Here is a 20834-nt window from a genome sequence, read left to right on the forward strand (position 1 = left end):
GAATCCATCTGATATGAAGCTGTGGTTTGAATACCACTTCCCTCCTCTTTGAAGAGTAGTCAGATATCTGTGTTCAGGTTTTTGTACAGCCTCTTCTACACTTTCTATCACTGTGTGTCTAGAGCACAGTAGTAGAGAGCTGTGTCTGCCAGGGTTAGACTCTGTATGGTCAGCTCAGTTGTTGTAGCTGATGTTTGGGATTTATATCGTTCATCAGGAATATATTCTTGATGACTCGCTGATTTTGCTCCTTTCACTAGTACAAACTGAGGTGCCTGAAGGTCAGAATGATGTTTGTACCACAAAAGTGCAGGAGTAGTATCGGTTGTCTCATAGGTACATGTGAGTGTGACAGATTCTCCTTCTCTTCCACTGACTTCATCCTTTACAGGAGAGATTGTGTCTCCAGCTATTAGTCCTGGAAAAAGTAGAGAAAATGAAGCCATTAGACTAACATTGTTCATGAGGCTGAGAGGAGAAGACAGTGGAAAATGTCAACTGTACAGTGTTACTCTGTGGACACAAACTGATCAACTGTTCATTTGACTGATTTCTATAGAAATCATCTTCCAAGGTGTTACCTAGTGAAGGAAACATGTTGTATTAAAGTTCTGTTCCACAGTCAAATATCCATCATTTGGAAAATATCACACAATGACAAAAACATACGTACCTACAAGAGCTGAAAACAGTAAAATGACAGCCAGTGTTTCCATGGTTACACAAGTGAAATGTGCTGTAAGTGAATGTTGAGTTTGAATAAGTGTTGAGTGGTTTTGTGAGTTGTGTTTGGTCTGATGTTCACAGCTGGAATCAAACAGCTCTCTGCCAGGCAGCCACCTCTGCAGTCAGTAGGAGGAGACTCATATGTCAAATGACATTCATTTGTAAAACTCTTCATCACAACTGTGTCTCATGAGGGAAAAGAATCTAGACTGTTTGATAAGAAACCACTGAAGTTTAACAGTGTGTGACTCCCTCTAGTGGATGTTGTGGAGTATTCTGTTGTCTTTGCTCCAAAGGTTTTTGTACAGAGTTTTGGTGTTTCCTGTCACTGTGGGCTGCAGAGCACAGTAGTACACAGCAGAGTCAGACACTGCAGCAGAGGAGATCTGCAGTTTGACTCCACGCTTGTCTTCAAACAGATCAGTAAAGAATCTTGTTTCTGACTTCAGAGAGTCTGCTGGTCTTGTGATGTTACTGCCTGAGATGTACATGAGGAACTCTGGTGGTTTTCCTGGATATTGTCGATACCAGAAGAAATAATCACCAGCTGCAGCAGCTTTGGAGTATTTGTAGGACAGAGTAACAGTGCTGCCTTCTAAACTGTTCTCTTCATTGTTGACTGGAGTGAGTTCTTGACAGCTGACACCTAAAGGAAGAGATAACTCTGTTATAACATGTTAAAGTCACATAATAGTACAATGCCAGCATGTTGAATGAAGGTAATGTTTGTGGTTTGTGTATTGAACTCTGCTGAATATGGAAGTTCGTCTCTCTTCTATAGTTCAGTAACAGCTTAGCTCCTCCCTGAATCTCTCCGTCTCCTCTTAGATCTGTATTTTCACTTCTCTCAGTTACAGAAAGGTAGCCACAATGATTTAAAGGATGACTCACATTTTCAGGATTTGCAAACTCAAGAAGGATCTAATCTATGTTCCTAAAGTTGATACAACATTTATTTGTCACATTATAACATAAATCAGCTGAAGAGCTTGAAGTAAAACTCAGCATCACATCCAGACCATGAGCAGCATGCTTAACATTAATGGACACCTTAGCAGGTTTGAGTTAAACCGGTCTAAAGAATTTTATGGAAGTTAAAGGATCTCTTTTCTAGAATCACTCAAGTGCTGTTGTTTCACACTTTGCTGTAAGTAACTAAATATATCAGATTCTATAGTTACCAATTCAAAGGCAACACATGAACTGAAAGTGAGAGGACCTAGGATTGAACCCTGTGGTACACCAGAAATATTGTGACCCAAGAAATCAATTCTATTCTATTATAAAATGAAGAATAAAAAGATTCAATACCAGAGTCTGAAGTCAGACATTTCATGGAGATGATGGATTCAAGTTGTTTTATCTCTCAATAGTAGAGTTCAAATTCAGAAGGATCAGCAAAACCTAAAAGTTGTAGTTTCAAATAACTGAATATTTCATTTAGCATCTTATATTCAAAGAATATATTCAGGAATTCTGCTGATGTTCTGATCCAGAACAGCTCATGAGAGGATTGAAAACCTGTTTTGTTTTAAACATCACAGTGACAGTTTGTGTCTTTTCTGTCCTTCAGTCATAGTTTTGTTCCTCAATAAATCCCTTCCTACCTCACCTCACAGCTCAACTAAAGGGAACATATTAGACTTGGAGTCATGTTTAACAGACAGCATCTCTGAGCTGATTAATATTATCTATGAATCATTTTGTACTGTAATACTTGGTGATTGTAACTGATATAATGCAAAATACTGCCAATTCATGCTTTTTCGTTGTGTTAATAAATCTATTCAGACTCTATACCTGTATTCTAATTTGTCTGTTGTTTTAATCACCACTACAAGAAATCCAGACTGTTTGATAAGAAACCACTGAAGTTTAACAGTGTGTGACTCCCTCTAGTGGATGTTGTGGAGTATTCTGTTGTCTTTACTCCAAAGGTTTTTGAACAGAGTTTTGGTGTTTCCTGTCACTGTGGGCTGCAGAGCACAGTAGTACACAGCAGAGTCAGACACTGCAGCAGAGGTGATCTGCAGAGGAACTGATGTCCCGTTGATTTTAGCATCAAATCTGTCTTTCTGGAACTCTGCAGCATTATCTCCAGCTCCATACTTATTACGGTGCAAAATATACTTCGGGAAACCATTTACTTCCTGTTTGTACCAGAATAAGTATGGACCTGGGTCACTGGTCTCAAATGTACAAGCAAGTGTAACTGTGTCTCCTTCAGCAGCAATGACATCTCCTGTTGGCTGGGTCACGCTGTCTTTTCCTTTACACTCTGGGGAAGAACAGAACATGCAGAGGAAGAGATGAATCAATAAAGATGATTGATTAAAGGAGAACAATCAGCAGCTTTAAAGAGTTACCTAGCCAGAGAGTCAGAATCAGGATGTTTCTCAGCCAGTGTTTCATGTCTGCAGTGAGAGGGGAGGAGAGAGAGGAAGAACATTGATACTCTGATGGATCTGGGCCTTCACATCATTGGCCCTTCCTCTTTATCATCTGTTGAGGAACTCTCAACATTTACATCACATTTACATTTCAGCTGTTTAGCTGACGCTCTTATCCAGAGCAGCTCATCATGAGGAGATTCAACCTGTCAACTGTTTTAAACAAGAAGGTCTCTTTAATCAGTGAACCACCCTGGTATTCCACCATCATCATCATCATCATCATCATCATCTCAATAAGTTTCTTTCGGAGACATAAAAGAGATGTTTCTATCAAAGTGTTCAGTGTCCTATCATATAATGTCTCCTGGACGTTATATGATACCTGATACTCCTCATTTCATTAATCTGGCCTCTCAGAATCCCGACCATCAGCAGATTCATTATAATTATATGCACAGAATTTACCTGACGCCCCTGAAGCTTTATCTCATCAAAGTTATCAGTGATGCCTCGTGCACCTTGTTCTTGTTAAAGACTCCCGACACATTTCTTCACATGGAAATGTCCACCTGGTGCCCAGTTCTGGCAGGATGTTGCCTCCAAACTGACAGCATTTATTTCATACCAGTTTTGGTTTTGAACATCATTTCCTCGCTTCAGGTCTCTAAACATCAGAAGTGTATAGTGCTTTCAGGTCTGACAGCTGCTAAGAAAATGATTGCAGTATGTTGGAAGCCCCCAAACAGGGGTGGAGCAGCGATTTTAAAAGTGTGGGGGTTCTAGAGGTGGGACATGAGCACGGTAACCCCCCGCCTTCGAGCCCTGTTCCAGTCTCAACATGCCAAATCAAAATGAATGCCATGAATTTAAACAATGTTTTCTACTACTGTAGTTGTAACCACTGCTTCAGCTTACCATTAAATAATTACTGAGACCATATGAGTGTAACAACTCAGCAGAATTTATTTAGGGTCTCATAGCAGTTTACTACTTACATCCAGTTATTTGTATGAATTGCTGTGCTGGAGCATAGTTATCCTTATTATACTTAAGATAATCACAGAATATCTTTATCTACTTCCTCACACACCTTATAAGCATGAAATTAAAGGAAACTTACACTTCCATTAAAATGAAATGGATAGTATATGGATGCATAACAAACTGAACCCTGCTAACAAATCAGTATCAGTAAAGAGTCATTTCTGAGTCCAGGGACTAGTGCAACCTAAATTGTCTTCAATTAAAATAAAAAACCCAAAGGGGACCTTTAATTGTCTTTAATTGGGAAATTAAATACCAAAAGTTGTCCAGGAGGTTTTGTATCAGCAGGTGTCAGTTCCTCTCCAACAGCCACAGGGAAGAAGCTGTTCCTCTTCATCTGAAGTCTTCCTCAAAGCTAACAGGAGAAAAATCACATAAGCAAGTGATTTGAGGCTAGTGAGTGCAGAGAGTAAGCAACTAGCTCTCACAGACCACAGCTACAACCATCTGAACCCTTTTTAAGCTCAACAATAAATAGTAATATTACTGTGGTCTAGCTTTAATCCACAATACAAACTATAGCTCATTCTAACTTATATTAAATGTAAAACACACATAACTCTCTGACATGAGGAGTAAAACTATGACATCTAAAGCAACATATTCCTTTGACATTTAGCTTAAAACAGCATAAACTATGTGAGTTTACATTCTGGACACAGAGGTAACTTGTACATATTCTTGCTAAAGTCCACCTAGCATGGTGGCTAATTAGCGATTAGCTTAACTCACGATTAGCGATTAGCATGCTAACAAATATTAATTTGGTCATTAAGACTTTACAATAAGGCAGGCAACACATTTCCCTATGACAGACAGATGTTACACATCTTAAATATGAAAGCTCACCTTTGTCTTTGACTATTTAAAACTACAATAGAAGTGACTTTACAAACAAATTTGCCACCTGGCTCACATTTAGGATAGCCTATTTCATTTATGTTCAATGATGTTAGCTGAACTGATACATCACATAACAAGACAGTTACAAAAGAAAATTCTACATTACTAACTAGTTAAATAGCTGTTTCATACCTCTGATCTGTTATTCTCTCATCAATCAGCAGTGAGTAACAGAAGCACCGTTGCTGAATGCACAAACATAACTTTACTGTACTTTAACTGTTTACTCTTCTCTGGCCTGGTGGGTTGGTCAAATGGCTGTGTTTGGCTGGATGGCTGTTCAATTAATCTAACTTGACCAATAGGTTTTTCATGTATGGGAAACTCAGTTTCATTTCATTAATGACTACCTCAGGAAAAAGTGGGGGGACGGAATTATGTTTCTGTGAAAGTGCGAATGTCACATCATCCATAACACCCACGACTGCGACGCTCCTGACAGGAGAAACTATCTGATGTTCAACATTCAGTCTGAGAATTGTTCTCTTCACAGCAGCAGTTATTATTGACAGAATGGTTGAACACAGTGCAGAAGTAGTGCACCGCCTACTTGATAATGTGGCCCTCTAGTGGAGGTAAAAAGTTCAGTACAACAGTGTGGAAAAAAGGCTTCCAGCAGCTTGTCAGTGTGTCAGCTTGTGTTTTTGTACAGAGACTGTGGGTTTGCTGTCACTGTGGGCCTCACAGCACAGTAGTACAGAGCAGAGTCTGTCACTGCAGCAGAGGAGATCTGCAGATGGATTTGTTTTCCCTCCACTGAAATCTCCAGTCCAGAAATTAGAGCATTTAATATCTTTCCAGTTCCTAAATGAGAGATGATGAACTCTTGTGGTTTTCCTGGATATTGTCGATACCAGGAGAAATTATCATTATAAGCAGCTTGTTTGGAGTATTTGTAGGACAGAGTAACAGTGCTGCCTTCTAAACTGTTCTCTTCATTGTTGACTGGAGTGAGTTCTTGACAGCTGACACCTAAAGGAAGAGATAACTCTGTTATAACATGTTGTCAAAGACTCATAACATGAATACATACAACTTCATGCTCAGTTTTCAATCAAACATCAATAGAAGTAAATATGAAGTGTGTCACCTACCTGTTAGTGTGATCAGAAACAAAGTTGAAAACAGACTTAATTGCATTGACACCATCTTGAAGATAAGAAGAAACTGTCTGTGTTGTTTAGTATGAAACACCACAGTGAAAGTTTGTGTCTTTCTGTACTTCAGTGAGTTTTGCTCCTCCCTTAATCTCCTCCTCCCTGCTCTCACAGCTCTGACTAATAATGTGTTCAATGTGCTTTTCATATCACATTATACTGATTAGCTCATAGCTAATAGCATTACACTGATTGACAGCTGACAGTTTTACCACATGGAGTTAATGACTGTGTTGTATATTGATTGAGTCCTTTAGGATAAAACAGCAGTGAGGAGAAAGTGGACCCTTGGTGGGAGCCTCTCAGCTGTTAGTGTTGTTGTCAGAAGAATTACTGTGTGATACTCTCTCATTGATGTGAACCATACTTCATAGCTATCAGGACAGTCTACATCATTCTTCTATCTTTCTGCCTTCATTGTTCTTTCATTTTTCTCACCAGTGAAAAGAATCTCGACTGTTTGGTAACAAACCACTGAAGTTTAACAGTGTGTGACTCCCTCTAGTGGAGTGAGTTCTTCACAGCTGACACCTAAAGGAAGAGATAACTTGATGTTAAACACAAAGTTAAAATCAGATTATCTGCTCCACAAGTTTCTCACATTGTTAAAGACATTTATTATTCCTGTATTGTTTCACCTCCCTTTTAGTACGGTCACAAAAAACAACAAAATATCACAACAATGCAGTGACAACATCTGACAGACAGTATCTGTGTTTAGTGGTTCAGGTATCGACTGCCTCTGACAACGGGAGTCTTCTTCTGTTCTCTTCTTCTGTGAGTCGCCCCTCCCTCCACCTATTCCTCCTCTCATGCCAATGTTATAAGCACAGAGACAAGACCTCTACATCTGTCTCTCTGTATATGTATGTATCTGTTTAATTGTTTGTTTGTAGCCCACAAAGATAAAACCGTTACTATGTCATCGTTCTCCAGACTAAATGTATTAAACTGCTGAATAATTAGAGACTCAAAACTCATCATGAACGAAGGAAACTAGGAATCTCACATGAGACATTGTGGGACACTTTAATTAATATTCATGTTTACATAAATCTTGGTATACATATGAACTACATTTTAATATAAAAATAGTACATTTATATAATAAATATATATTCTGACTATTGAACTGTATGTAGAGTATTTTAACTAACGTGCATATCCTGCACCATGGTAACACACTGTGAACCAGTCCTTCCACTGAACACACAGACAAAACTGATATCTATTCTACATCTAACTGCAGGTGAGACGCAAACAAGTTGAACTCCCAAAGAGTCAAAGTAACAGAGTGTTACTGAGCTTAGTGAGTGTAATGTAATTAGTGAGAGTAAAGTTGTAATCCCTTACACTTCAAGGTAGTGAAAAACAGTCATCACATTCCTATAACATGAAACATGAAACTCACCTCAACAACCACAAATATGTAGCACCCACCTGGGTGATGCACAGCAGCCATTTTCACCAGAACGCTCACCACACATCATCTTGAGGTGGAGAGGAAGGGAATCATTGAGCCAGTTACACTGGGGGATGATCAGGTGGCCAGATGGAGAGAGTCAGGTTGGGAATTTTACCAGGAAACTGGGGTCACATGGGAGCTTTAATGACCACAGTGAGTCAGGACTTCAGTTTAACGTCTCATCTGAAGGAGGGCGTCTCCTACAGCACAGTGTCCTGTTACTGCACTGGGGTAGCAGGATTTATTAGAACCAGAGGGAAGACTGCCCCCTACTGGCCCACCAACACCACTTCTAGCAACAACTTAGCTTTTCCAGGAGGTCTCCCATCAAAGTACTAACCAAACCCACACCTGCTTAGCTTCAGTCATTCAGCAGAAACAGGGTACATGTTGGTATGGCTGCTGAATGCTCAGTCTTACTGCCCAAAACTTATAAATACACACATGTAATATTAATAACCTGATCAGATATCAAATAAACCATGTTGGATTTCCAAAAAGTCTTCCAGATTAAACACCAGAATACATCGTAGGTCCATGCCCTCCAGAATGACACGTAAGTATTTTTTTAAAGTCACTATAGGGACAAAATTGTTGTTTCAAAAATCAAACCTTTTTATGATGTGACCACACGATGGTTAAGGTTTGATTAGGTTAGGGCACTAAAACAACTTGGATAGGGAAACGTTGTACTTTGTTTTAAAAAACTACTAGTTGGTAAAATACTCTGACTCTTTTAAACCTGCTGCTGCCTCTTTATTTGTCTTTGAATAAATGAATGTTTTACATCTGCTGCAGACTCACTTTCTTCCTGAACATATAAAAGGTTCATTTTTGTGAACCTGCTGCTGCTCCTTTAATATTTCTATTATAAACTGAGAATGAATATTTGAAAAACTGATTTTTTGTTTTCTTTTTAGAATTTATTTCCTCTTGAATATAAATTGATAATTTTGTGTCTTTTGGTGCTCTGCAGCTGTCAGAGGTCAGATGTAAAGATGGTGGAGTTGTTGTGGAAGCTTCAGTTTTTATGTATCAGCTGATTCTAAAGCTTCAGCTGTTAAAGTGATTCTGTTGAGTTTTTCATGTGTGAAGATATAAACGAGCAGTGATTTCAGAGTTTTAATGCTTCAGTGTGTATTTGGGGTGAAGCTCAACATGTTGTCAAGGATAGTGAACAATGGAAGGAGCTGATTGTGACCTGATGGCCAACAGGGAACAAAGAGGATGAAGTCAGTCAGTCAGTGTCCATTTATAAATACCTGAAGACAACATGAAGTCAGTGACCATATCTCATTCACACTCGTAGTTCAAACAGTGGAGGCAGCAGACACCCTTGTTGAATGTCTAATGGAAACAGCTCATGATAAAAACTGACAGTATGAAACAAACATTCTCATATTTTCATTACATTCACTTTTTAACCCGACGAGTAACTTCAGGTTTTTGTTCAACACACAGTTTTATGTCACTTTATGTTTGATGGTGTCTTGTGTTTGAAGCATCATCCAGCTGGTTTGTCATTGATGTGGATTTGCTGCTCATGTGAATCCTCCCACAGTGTTTCATTAGCAGCTGTAACCACAGTGACTCTGATAAAACAGGAATTAGCAGAATCCATCTGATATGAAGCTGTGGTTTGAATACCACTTCCCTCCTCTTTGAAGAGTAGTCAGATATCTGTGTTCAGGTTTTTGTACAGCCTCTTCTACACTTTCTATCACTGTGTGTCTACAGCACAGTAGTAGAGAGCTGTGTCTGCCAGGGTTAGACTCTGTATGGTCAGCTCAATTGATGTAACTGATGTTTTGGATCCATATCGTTCATCAGGAATATAATCAACACGACTCTGTGATTTTGCTCCTTTCCTGAGTATAAACTGAGGTGCCTGAAGGTCAGAATGATATTTGTACCAGAAAAGGTCAGGGTAATTCGAGCTTGTCTGATAGGTACATGTGAGTGTGACAGATTCTCCTTCTCTTCCACTGACTTCATCTTGTTCAGGAGAGATTGTGTCTCCAGCTATTAGTCCTGGAAAAAGTAGAGAAAATGAAGCCATTAGACTAACATTGTTCATGAGGCTGAGAGGAGAAGACAGTGGAAAATGTCAACTGTACAGTGTTACTCTGTGGACACAAACTGATCAACTGTTCATTTGACTGATTTCTATAGAAATCATCTTTCAAGGTGTTACCTAGTGAAGGAAACATGTTGTATTAAAGTTCTGTTCCAGAGTCAAATATCCATCATTTGGAAAATATCACACAATGACAAAAACATACGTACCTACAAGAGCTGAAAACAGTAAAATGACAGCCAGTGTTTCGAGGTTACACAAGTGAAATGTGCTGTAAGTGAATGTTGAGTTTGAATAAGTGTTGAGTGGTTTTGTGAGTTGTGTTTGGTCTGACGTCCACAGCTGGAATCAAACAGCTCTCTGCCATGCAGCCACCTCTGCAGTCAGTAGGAGGAGACTCATATGTCAAATGACATTCATTTGTAAAACTCTTCATCACAACTGTATCTCATGAGGGAAAAGAATCTAGACTGTTTGATAAGAAACCACTGAAGTTTAACAGTGTGTGACTCCCTCTAGTGGATGTTGTGGAGTATTCTGTTGTCTTTGCTCCAAAGGTTTTTGTACAGAGTTTTCGTGTTTCCTGTCACTGCCACAAAAAAACCTTACAAACACAAATTTGTGTATCATCTGCATAACTAGTAACGTATTTAGTTGTTTTCCATAACCTGAGCTAGTGGCAGCATGTAGATGTTGAACAGAAAAGGCCCAAGAATGGAGCCTTGAACAGACAAACACTGACACACTACATCAGTATCTGCAGTAATACTCAGGTGATTCATCAGATCAAGTATCTGCCATGATGAGACCAATCTACATGTAATACAGTCTCTTCTTCCATGTCATTATAATACTTCAGTGTTTTCACTACCAGTTATATTCATTCAGTCACATCAGCAATCCATGACCTCATGTGACCTCATGTTGAAGTTGTTCCAATGAGTTTCAAGCAGTGGGGTGCACAGATTTGAATGTGGGAGAAAGAGAGCACTGCTATGGGATCAGTACTCTGCATCAGCAGATACTCTGAGCTGAGAGACAGGAATCCTTATCAAGAGAGAAAGAGTCGGATCCATTCATCCCTTCTGTTACACTTCTTTGATTCAACTGTGGAAATGACACCGATGCTGCAGTCACCATCATAATCCAGGTTTCACACATGTTGGATACAGATGAGTCTTTTGTAGGGCTGAGTCAAATATGTGAAGATTCAAACCACTGAAGTTTAACAGTGTGTGACTCCCTCTAGTGGATGTTGTGGAGTATTCTGTTGTCTTTGCTCCAAAAGTTTTTGTACAGAGTTTTGGTGTTTCCTGTCACTGCCACAAAAAAACCTTACAAACACAAACTAAAATGAAACACACAGCAGTGAAAACAACATCAATAAATCCAAAAAAGCAGCATCATACAAAATAGGGTTAAAATACTAAATAGAAGTATAAAATCATCATCAATGCAAAGTTGATTTGAATGAAGCAATCAGAGGGAATAAGCCACTTTGAAAAGGTGCATTTAGAGACGGGATTTGAAGGTTGAGAGAGAATCAGTGTTGCGTATGTCTGGGAGACAGAGGTCCAGAGGTGAGGGGCAGCACAGCTGAAGGCTCTGGACCCCATGGTTGTCAAGCAGGCAGGAGGTGTAGTGAGGAGAATGGCAGAGGATGATCTGAGAGTACAGGAGGGTGTGAAGGTGTGAAGGAGGTCAGAGAGATACAGAGGTGCTAACTTATGAAGGGCCTTGAAGGTGAGAAGCAGAATCTTAAAGTCAGTACTGTTGGATGTAAGAGACAGACAGAGATGAGAGATATTGTGTAAGTGGAAGTCAGCAGACAGGGTGATATTATTGATGTGTGGCTCAAAGGATAATGTGCTGTCAAGGATGACGCCCAGACTCTTAACCTGGGGGGAAGTGGTGACTGTGGAATAATCAATAGTCAGTGAAAAACTGGTGAATTTGGATAAAGTAGATTTTGTACCCACGAGGAGAATCTCTGTTTTATCACTGTTAAATTGGAGGAAATTATGTGAAAGCCAGGATTTGATTTCCAGCAGGCAAGCGGAAGAGGAAGAGGATGCAAGAGTGGAAGTAGGTTTGGTAGACAGGTAGAGCTGGGTGTCATCCGCATAGCAGCGGAACTGTATTCCAAATTTTCTGAGAATATGGCCAAGTGGTGAGAGATAAATGATAAAATGAAGGAGGCCCAAGACAGAGCCCTGAGGAACACCGCTAATAACAGGGAAGGACTGGGATGACCTTGTTCAGGTCGTCCATGGAAGAGGTTTTTTGTTCATTTATTTATGTGTTTTGTTTAGTTTATTTTTAGTTTCCAGAGGGATCACCTATATTTCACAGCTGCTACACTCCCGAAGGATAAAACAGTGGACAGAAAGGTAAGAAATACTTCATCTACATATTTAATATCCCACAACTTTGGGTAAAGATGAAGATGAATTCCCTGTTTTTCTATATGAAACATCCTTGTAACAGTCTTTTCTGCTGACGTTCTTATCCAGAACAGCTCATGAGAGGCTTGAAAACCTGGAAACAGTGAAAGTTTGAGTCTTTTCTGTCCTGGTTTACATAACTTAAAACTTTTATCAGGTAGATAATAGTAAAACACTGACAACTGACAGTTCTTCTGTCAACAAATGTAAATACCTGAAGACAACATGAAGTCAGTGACCATATCTCATTCGTACTCGTAGTTCAAACAGTGGAGGCAGCAGATACCCTTGTTGAATGTCTAATGGAAACAGCTCATGATAAAAACTGACAGTATGAAACAAACATTCTCATATTTTCATTACATTCACTTTTTAGCCCGACGAGTAACTTCAGGTTTTTGTTCAACACACAGTTTTATGTCACTTTATGTTTGATGATGTCTTGTGTTTGAAGCATCATCCAGCTGGTTTGTCATTGATGTGGATTTGCTGCTCATGTGAATCCTCCCACAGTGTTTCATTAGCAGCTGTAACCACAGTGACTCTGATAAAACAGGAATTAGCAGAATCCATCTGATATGAAGCTGTGGTTTGAATACCACTTCCCTCCTCTTTGAAGAGTAGTCAGATATCTGTGTTCAGGTTTTTGTACAGCCTCTTCTACACTTTCTATCACTGTGTGTCTACAGCACAGTAGTAGAGAGCTGTGTCTGCCAGGGTTAGACTCTGTATGGTCAGCTCAGTTGATGTATATGATGTTTTGGATCCATATCGTTTATCAGGAATATATTCAACTGTATATCCCTTTCCTACTTTCCAGAGTATAAACTGAGGTGCCTGAAGGTCAGAATGATGTTTGTACCAGTAAAGCCCAGGACCGTCTGCAGTTGTATCATAGGTACATGTGAGTGTGACAGATCCTCCTTCTCTTCCATTGACTTCATCTTGTTCAGGAGAGATTGTGTCTCCAGCTATTAGTCCTGGAAAAAGTAGAGAAAATGAAGCCATTAGACTAACATTGTTCATGAGGCTGAGAGGAGAAGACAGTGGAAAATGTCAACTGTACAGTGTTACTCTGTGGACACAAACTGATCAACTGTTCATTTGACTGATTTCTATAGAAATCATCTTCCAAGGTGTTACCTAGTGAAGGAAACATGTTGTATTAAAGTTCTGTTCCACAGTCAAATATCCATCATTTGGAAAATATCACACAATGACAAAAACATACGTACCTACAAGAGCTGAAAACAGTAAAATGACAGCCAGTGTTTCCATGGTTACACAAGTGGAAATGTGCTGTAAGTGAATGCTGAGTTTGAATAAGTGTTGAGTGGTTTTGTGAGTTGTGTTTGGTCTGATGTTCACAGCTGGAATCAAACAGCTCTCTGCCATGCAGCCACCTCTGCAGTCAGTAGGAGGAGACTCATATGTCAAATGACATTCATTTGTAAAACTCTTCATCACAACTGTGTCTCATGAGGGAAAAGAATCTAGACTGTTTGATAAGAAACCACTGAAGTTTAACAGTGTGTGACTCCCTCTAGTGGATGTTGTGGAGTATTCTGTTGTCTTTGCTCCAAAGGTTTTTGTACAGAGTTTTGGTGTTTCCTGTCACTGTGGGCTGCAGAGCACAGTAGTACAGAGCAGAGTCAGACACTGCAGCAGAGGAGATCTGCAGATCGTTGATTGTAGCATCAAATCTGTTATTCTGGAACTCTGGAGCTTTATCTGGTGGTCCAGAAATGAATTTCCGCAGCATATACTTTGGGGAATCATTTACTTCTTGTTTGTACCAGAACAAAGTGGGACTTGCTCTAGTGGTCTCAAATGTACAAGCAAGTGTAACTGTGTCTCCTTCAGCAGCAATGACATCTCCTGTTGGCTGGGTCACGCTGTCTTGTCCTTTACACTCTGGGGAAGAACAGAACATGCATAGGAAGAGATGAATCAATAAAGATGATTGATTAAAGGAGAACAATCAGCAGCTTTAAAGAGTTACCTAGCAGACACTGAGATGTCTAGAATCGTCTGTTTTTTACTGACTGCTGTCTGTCAGACTGAACTACATCTTTTTTTCTAAAAAAGTTATAAATGGAGGCAGAAATAACTTGTTTCCTTTATGATGGACATTAAAAGCACTTATAGCTCAGTTTTGTGTTAAAAACTGTTGAGAAAGGAAACATATTCTGTTTTCTGTCTTACCAAAGAAAAGAGCAGCAAGAATAATCCACAGCCAATGTTCCATCTCTACAACAAGGTTTAAATCAACAGGAGAAACTATCTGATGTTCAACATTCAGTCTGAGAATTGTTCTCTTCACAGCAGCAGTTATTATTGACAGAATGGTTGAACACAGTGCAGAAGTAGTGCACCGCCTACTTGATAATGTGGCCCTCTAGTGGAGGTAAAAAGTTCAGTACAACAGTGTGGAAAAAAGGCTTCCAGCAGCTTGTCAGTGTGTCAGCTTGTGTTTTTGTACAGAGACTGTGGGTTTGCTGTCACTACTGTTTGTGGTTTGTGTATTGAACTCTGCTGAATATGGAAGTTCGTTTCTCTTCTATAGTTCAGTAACAGCTTAGCTCCTCCCTGAATCTCTCCATCTCCTCTTAGATCTGTATTTTCACTTCTCTCAGTTACTCTTCCTCTACCTTCAACTCTGGAAACTCTGATGCTGCAGTCACCATCATATAAATCATGTTTCACTCATGTTGGATACAAAAAGTGATTTTACATTAAAATAATTTCAGTTTATAACAGAAATATTTTTTTCACATCATCACTTCGTCCTCAGTAACTGTTCAGTCAGGAGCAACTTGTGTAAGTTGTACTAATTACTCAGTAATTACAAGGAAGCCTTTTTGATTCAATTATAAATCACTCAGAGGAAAAAAGATATTAGTTTTCTTTGACTATAGCCATTTAATATTTTATGCACGATGAATAAACTCCACTACTTGTAGCTATTTAATATCTTGATGGAGGATGGAATGAATGAGTTCTTGTACTGGTTCAGTCTGCATTGCAGGATCCTGAAAGGCAACACTTCAAATTCAGAGTTCAGGATGTGTGTTGGATCATTCAGAATTTTTCACATAAAGACTGAAGATGGTTTTGTTCTTTTTGACCTATAATCTTCATGTCTGTTTGGATAAGATGTGCAAGCTTAGACTTAAAAAGTGCTGACAGGTTACCAAACTTTCTAAAATCATTTGGTAAAAATAAAAACATTAGTTTGCTGTTTAGAGTCTAAGCCTTCTCACAAAGTACATCCTCTGTTGTTGCCTGGAGCAGATTTTCAACATGTACATGCCATGTGAGCGAGCTGTCAGTGTGAACAACGAGATATTTGTATGAAGAAACCTGTTTGTTGGGTGTGTTGTGAATGATAGTTGGACTATGGTCACCAATTGACTTTGGATCGAATATCATCTCCTCTGTTTTATTTACATTCAAGATAAGATGGTGAGCGTCACATTAATCCACAAACTGTTTGATATCATAGTGGTAAAGTGATGTGTCTTCATCACTGTGTAATAAGTCCAGAATGGTGGCGTCATCAGAGAATTTTACAATGTAGTTTTGTGGAGTTTTGCTCACACAGCCGTTCATGTAAAGCGTGTGTTATGGAATTTTCCTTCTTCAGGGGTTATTAATTGGGTTGCATTGGGTCAAGCCTGGGCCTTGACGTCACACTGTAATTCTTAAGCAGGAATGGGACATATTCTCCTCTCCTTGAGACTCCAGCTGTCTGTGATGTTTTGGGGAAAGCAGAAACCTCTCTGATGGAGGGTAAATCAGCATCGCCATGGTCACCGAGGTTGGAGGAGGGTTTCCTAGACAACACAGATAGGTGGATACGTAGATTCTACTGATGCAGTCAGACATTCAAAACAAATCTCCTGACAGTGGCCTGAAATTTCATGCAACGTGACCTAAAGTGACACGGGTAAAATGTAATTCCTTGTTTAGAAACTAGTGAACCAATTAGACTAATTTTTGCTATATAAATAAAGTTTTGGTTTTTTTTTTTCATTTAATATTTTTTGTCTCTGAAATGGTGTCTTGTGTTTGAAGCATCATCCAGCTGGTTTGTCATTGATGTGGATTTGCTGCTCATGTGAATCCTCCCACAGTGTTTCATTAGCAGCTGTAACCACAGTGACTCTGATAAAACAGGAATTAGCAGAATCCATCTGATATGAAGCTGTGGTTTGAATACCACTTCCCTCCTCTTTGAAGAGTAGTCAGATATCTGTGTTCAGGTTTTTGTACAGCCTCTTCTACACTTTCTATCACTGTGTGTCTAGAGCACAGTAGTAGAGAGCTGTGTCTGCCAGGGTTAGATTCTGTATGGTCAGCTCAGTTGATGTAGCTGATGCTTGGGATTTATATCGTTCATCAGGAATATATTCACCACCATCCTCTGATTTTGCTCCTTTCCAGAGTATAAACTGAGGTGCCTGAAGGTCAGAATGTTTGTACCAGTGAAGCCAAACACGACTTGCAGTTGTCTGATAGGTACATGTGAGTGTGACAGATTCTCCTTCTCTTCCACTGACTTCATCTTTTACAGGAGAGATTGTGTCTCCAGCTATTAGTCCTGGAAAAAGTAGAGAAAATGAAGCCATTAGACTAACATTGTTCATGAGGCTGAGAGGAGAAGACAGACATTCCTACAAAGAAATTATGACAGACATTTTTTACAATTTTCTGGAATTTTTTAGACAAAACAATTTATCGATTAATGGATATGAAAGATCAGCAGATTGATTGATAATGAAAATAATGGTTAGTTGCAGCTCTAGTTTGGAATGTGATGGACCAATCACACACTGTATAAACTGTGTGAAGACATAACAGTTTTTAAAAGCAGTCTGTTGTCAAAAAGGCTGTGATTGATCTTTCATAACTCCACAACACTTATATAATTCAACCAGAAAGAGATTCGGATGCTTCTTAAACTCAAAATGACTTAAATACGACTTCGTGTCTCTTCTTTGACAAGTTATAAAGTTATAAAGCTGAAACCTGCGTGACCTTTAGTCAGAAACAGTTTAGATTCAGAAAGAGAATTGGCATTAAAGGGACAAAAGTTATTTAACAAATATTGTTGTTTCATTGCTGGACTTCTGCTGTGTGATTTGGATTCATGCTGTTGAATGGAAAACTCCTCCAAAGTGTCATTTATATACATCATTTAAATCTGTTTAGTAGAAAAAAAACATTAATTCCTATGAATCAGTTACATATGATGTCATTCTAATCTGATACCTTGAATTTTTAATAAGAGTTTGTTTTACAGTGTTTTCTGTGTCCATTTATTATGTTTGATGGCCACTGAGGCTGAGAGGAGAAGACAGTGGAAAATGTCAACTGTACAGTGTTACTCTGTGGACACAAACTGATCAACTGTTCATTTGACTGATTTCTATAGAAATCATCTTCCAAGGTGTTACCTAGTGAAGGAAACATGTTGTATTAAAGTTCTGTTCCAGAGTCAAATATCCATCATTTGGAAAATATCACACAATGACAAAAACATACGTACCTACAAGAGCTGAAAACAGTGAAATGACAGCCAGTGTTTCCATGGTTACACAAGTGAAATGTGCTGTAAGTCAATGTTGAGTTTGAATAAGTGTTGAGTGGTTTTGTGAGTTGTGTTTGGTCTGATGTTCACAGCTGGAATCAAACAGCTCTCTGCCATGCAGCCACCTCTGCAGTCAGTAGGAGGAGACTCATATGTCAAATGACATTCATTTGTAAAACTCTTCATCACAACTGTGTCTCATGAGGGAAAAGAATCTAGACTGTTTGATAAGAAACCACTGAAGTTTAACAGTGTGTGACTCCCTCTAGTGGATGTTGTGGAGTATTCTGTTGTCTTTGCTCCAAAGGTTTTTGTACAGAGTTTTGGTGTTTCCTGTCACTGTGGGCTGCAGAGCACAGTAGTACACAGCAGAGTCAGACACTGCAGCAGAGGAGATCTGCAGAGGAACTGATGTCCCGTTAACTGTAGCATCAAATCTATTCTTCTCAAACTCAGCAGCATTATGTCCAGCTCCATAATTATCACGTTGCAGCATATACTTTGGGAAATCATTTACTTCTTGTTTGTACCAGAACAAATAGGGAGTTACACTGCTCTTATATTGACAGCCAAGTGTAACTGTGTCTCCTTCAGCAGCAATGACATCTCCTGTTGGTTGGGTCACGCTGTCTTGTCCTTTACACACTGAGGAAGAACAGAACATGCAGAGGAAGAGATGAATCAATAAAGATGATTGATTAAAGGAGAACAATCAGCAGCTTTAAAGAGTTACCTAGCAGACACTGACACATCTAGAATAGTCTGTTTCTATTGACTGCTGTCTGTCAGACTGAACCACATCTTTTTTTCTAAAAAAAATATACATGGAGGCAGAAATAACTTGTTTCCTTTATGATGGACATTAAAAGCACTTATAGCTCAGTTTTGTGTTAAAAACTGTTGAGAAAGGAAACATATTCTGTTTTCTGTCTTACCAAAGAAAAGAGCAGCAAGAATAATCCACAGCCAATGTTCCATCTCGACAACAAGGTTTAAATCAACAGGAGAAACTATCTGATGTTCAACATTCAGTCTGAGAATTGTTCTCTTCACAGCAGCAGTTATTATTGACAGAATGGTTGAACACAGTGCAGAAGTAGTGCACCGCCTACTTGATAATGTGGCCCTCTAGTGGAGGTAAAAAGTTCAGTACAACAGTGTGGAAAAAAGGCTTCCAGCAGCTTGTCAGTGTGTCAGCTTGTGTTTTTGTACAGAGACTGTGGGTTTGCTGTCACTGTGGGCCTCACAGCACAGTAGTACACAGCAGAGTCTGTCACTGCAGCAGAGGAGATCTGCAGATCCATTTGGGTTTTATCTTCACTCACTTTAAAATACAGTCTAGGTACTGGATCTGATATTGCATCTCCTGAACCGAAATGGGAAATGAGGAACTCTGGTGGTTTTCCTGGATATTGTCGGTACCAGAAGAAATTATCATTGCTATCAGCTTGTTTGGAGTATTTGTAGGACAGAGTAACAGTGCTGCCTTCTAAACTGTTCTCTTCATTGTTGACTGGAGTGAGTTCTTGACAGCTGACACCTAAAGGAAGAGATAACTCTGTTATAACATGTTGTCAAAGACTCATAACATGAATACATACAACTTCATGCTCAGTTTTCAATCAAACATCAATAGAAGTAAATATGAAGTGTGTCACCTACCTGTTAGTGTGATCAGAAACAAAGTTGAAAACAGACTTAATTGCATTGACACCATCTTGAAGATAAGAAGAAACTGTCTGTGTTGTTTAGTATGAAACACCACAGTGAAAGTTTCACCTCCCTTTTAGTACAGTCACAAAAAACAACAAAATATCACAACAATGCAGTGACAACATCTTACAGACAGTATCTGTGTTTAGTGGTTCAGGTATCGACTGCCTCTGACAACGGGAGTCTTCTTCTGTTCTCTTCTTCTGTGAGTCGCCCCTCCCTCCACCTATTCCTCCTCTCATGCCAATGTTATAAGCACCAAGACAAGACCTCTACATCTGTCTCTATATACATTCACCGGCCACTTTATTAGGTAAACCTGTTCAACTGCTCGTTAACGCAAATGTTTAGTCAGCCAATCACGTGTCAGCAACTCAGTGCATTTAGGCTTGTAGACATGGTCAAGATGATCTGCTGAAGTTCAAATCAAACATCAGAATGGGGAAGAAAGGTGATTAAAGTGACTTTGAATGTGACATGATTGTTGGTGCCAGACAGGCTGGTCTGAGTAACTCAGGAACTGGTGATCTACTGGGATTTTCACACACAACCATCTCTAGAGTTTACAGAGGATGGTTTGAAAAAGAGGAAATATCAAGTGAGCGGCAGTTCTCTGCATGAAAATGCCTTGTTGATGGCAGAGGTCATAGGAGAATGGCCAGACTGCTTGGAGCTGATAGAAAGGCAACAGTAACTCAAATAACCACTCGTTACAACCGAGGTATGCAGAAGAGCATCTCTGAACACACAACATGTTGAACCTTGAAGCAGATGGGCTACAGCAGCAGAAGACCACACTGGCTGTCCCTCCTGTAAGAACAGGAAACTGAGCCTACAATTAACACAGGCTCATCAAAATTGGAGAACAGAGGATGAGAAGAGAGAAAAATGTTGCCTGGTCTGACGAGTCTCCATTCCTGCTGCAACATTCAGAATTTGGCGTAAACAATATGAAAGTATGGATCCATCCTGCCTTGTATTATACTATATTGTATTCAGGCTGCTAGTGGTGGTGTAATGGTGTGGGGGATATTTTCTTGGCACACTTTGGGCCCCTTTGAGCATCGTTTAAAGGCCACAGTCTACCTGAGTATTGCTGCTGACTGTGTCCATCCCTTTATGACCACAGTATACCATCTTCTAATGGCTATACTTCCAGCAGCCAATGTCACAAAGCTCAAATCATCTCAAACTGGTTTCTACAACATGACAATGAGTTCACTGTACTCAGATGGCCTCCACAGTCACCAGATCTCAGTCTCAGTCAGATCTCATTTGAGCACCTTTGGGATGTGGTGGAACAGGAGATTGGCATCATG

The 20834-nt window shown here is 39.5% G+C and overlaps 1 gene segment (V, D, J or C); it reads right to left on the minus strand.

The window, feature by feature from the left end:
- Positions 1–2346: 2346 nt before the first annotated feature.
- LOC122994082 lies at positions 2347–19023 on the minus strand. The segment is given in 3 exon segments: positions 2347–2350; positions 2683–3004; positions 18738–19023. Coding segments are annotated over 3 exon segments (369 nt in total).
- Between the last annotated feature and the right edge of the window lie 1811 nt (positions 19024–20834).

The sequence above is a fragment of the Thunnus albacares genome, chromosome 12 (genome assembly GCF_914725855.1).
Source record: "Thunnus albacares chromosome 12, fThuAlb1.1, whole genome shotgun sequence".
Lineage (NCBI taxonomy): Eukaryota > Metazoa > Chordata > Actinopteri > Scombriformes > Scombridae > Thunnus > Thunnus albacares.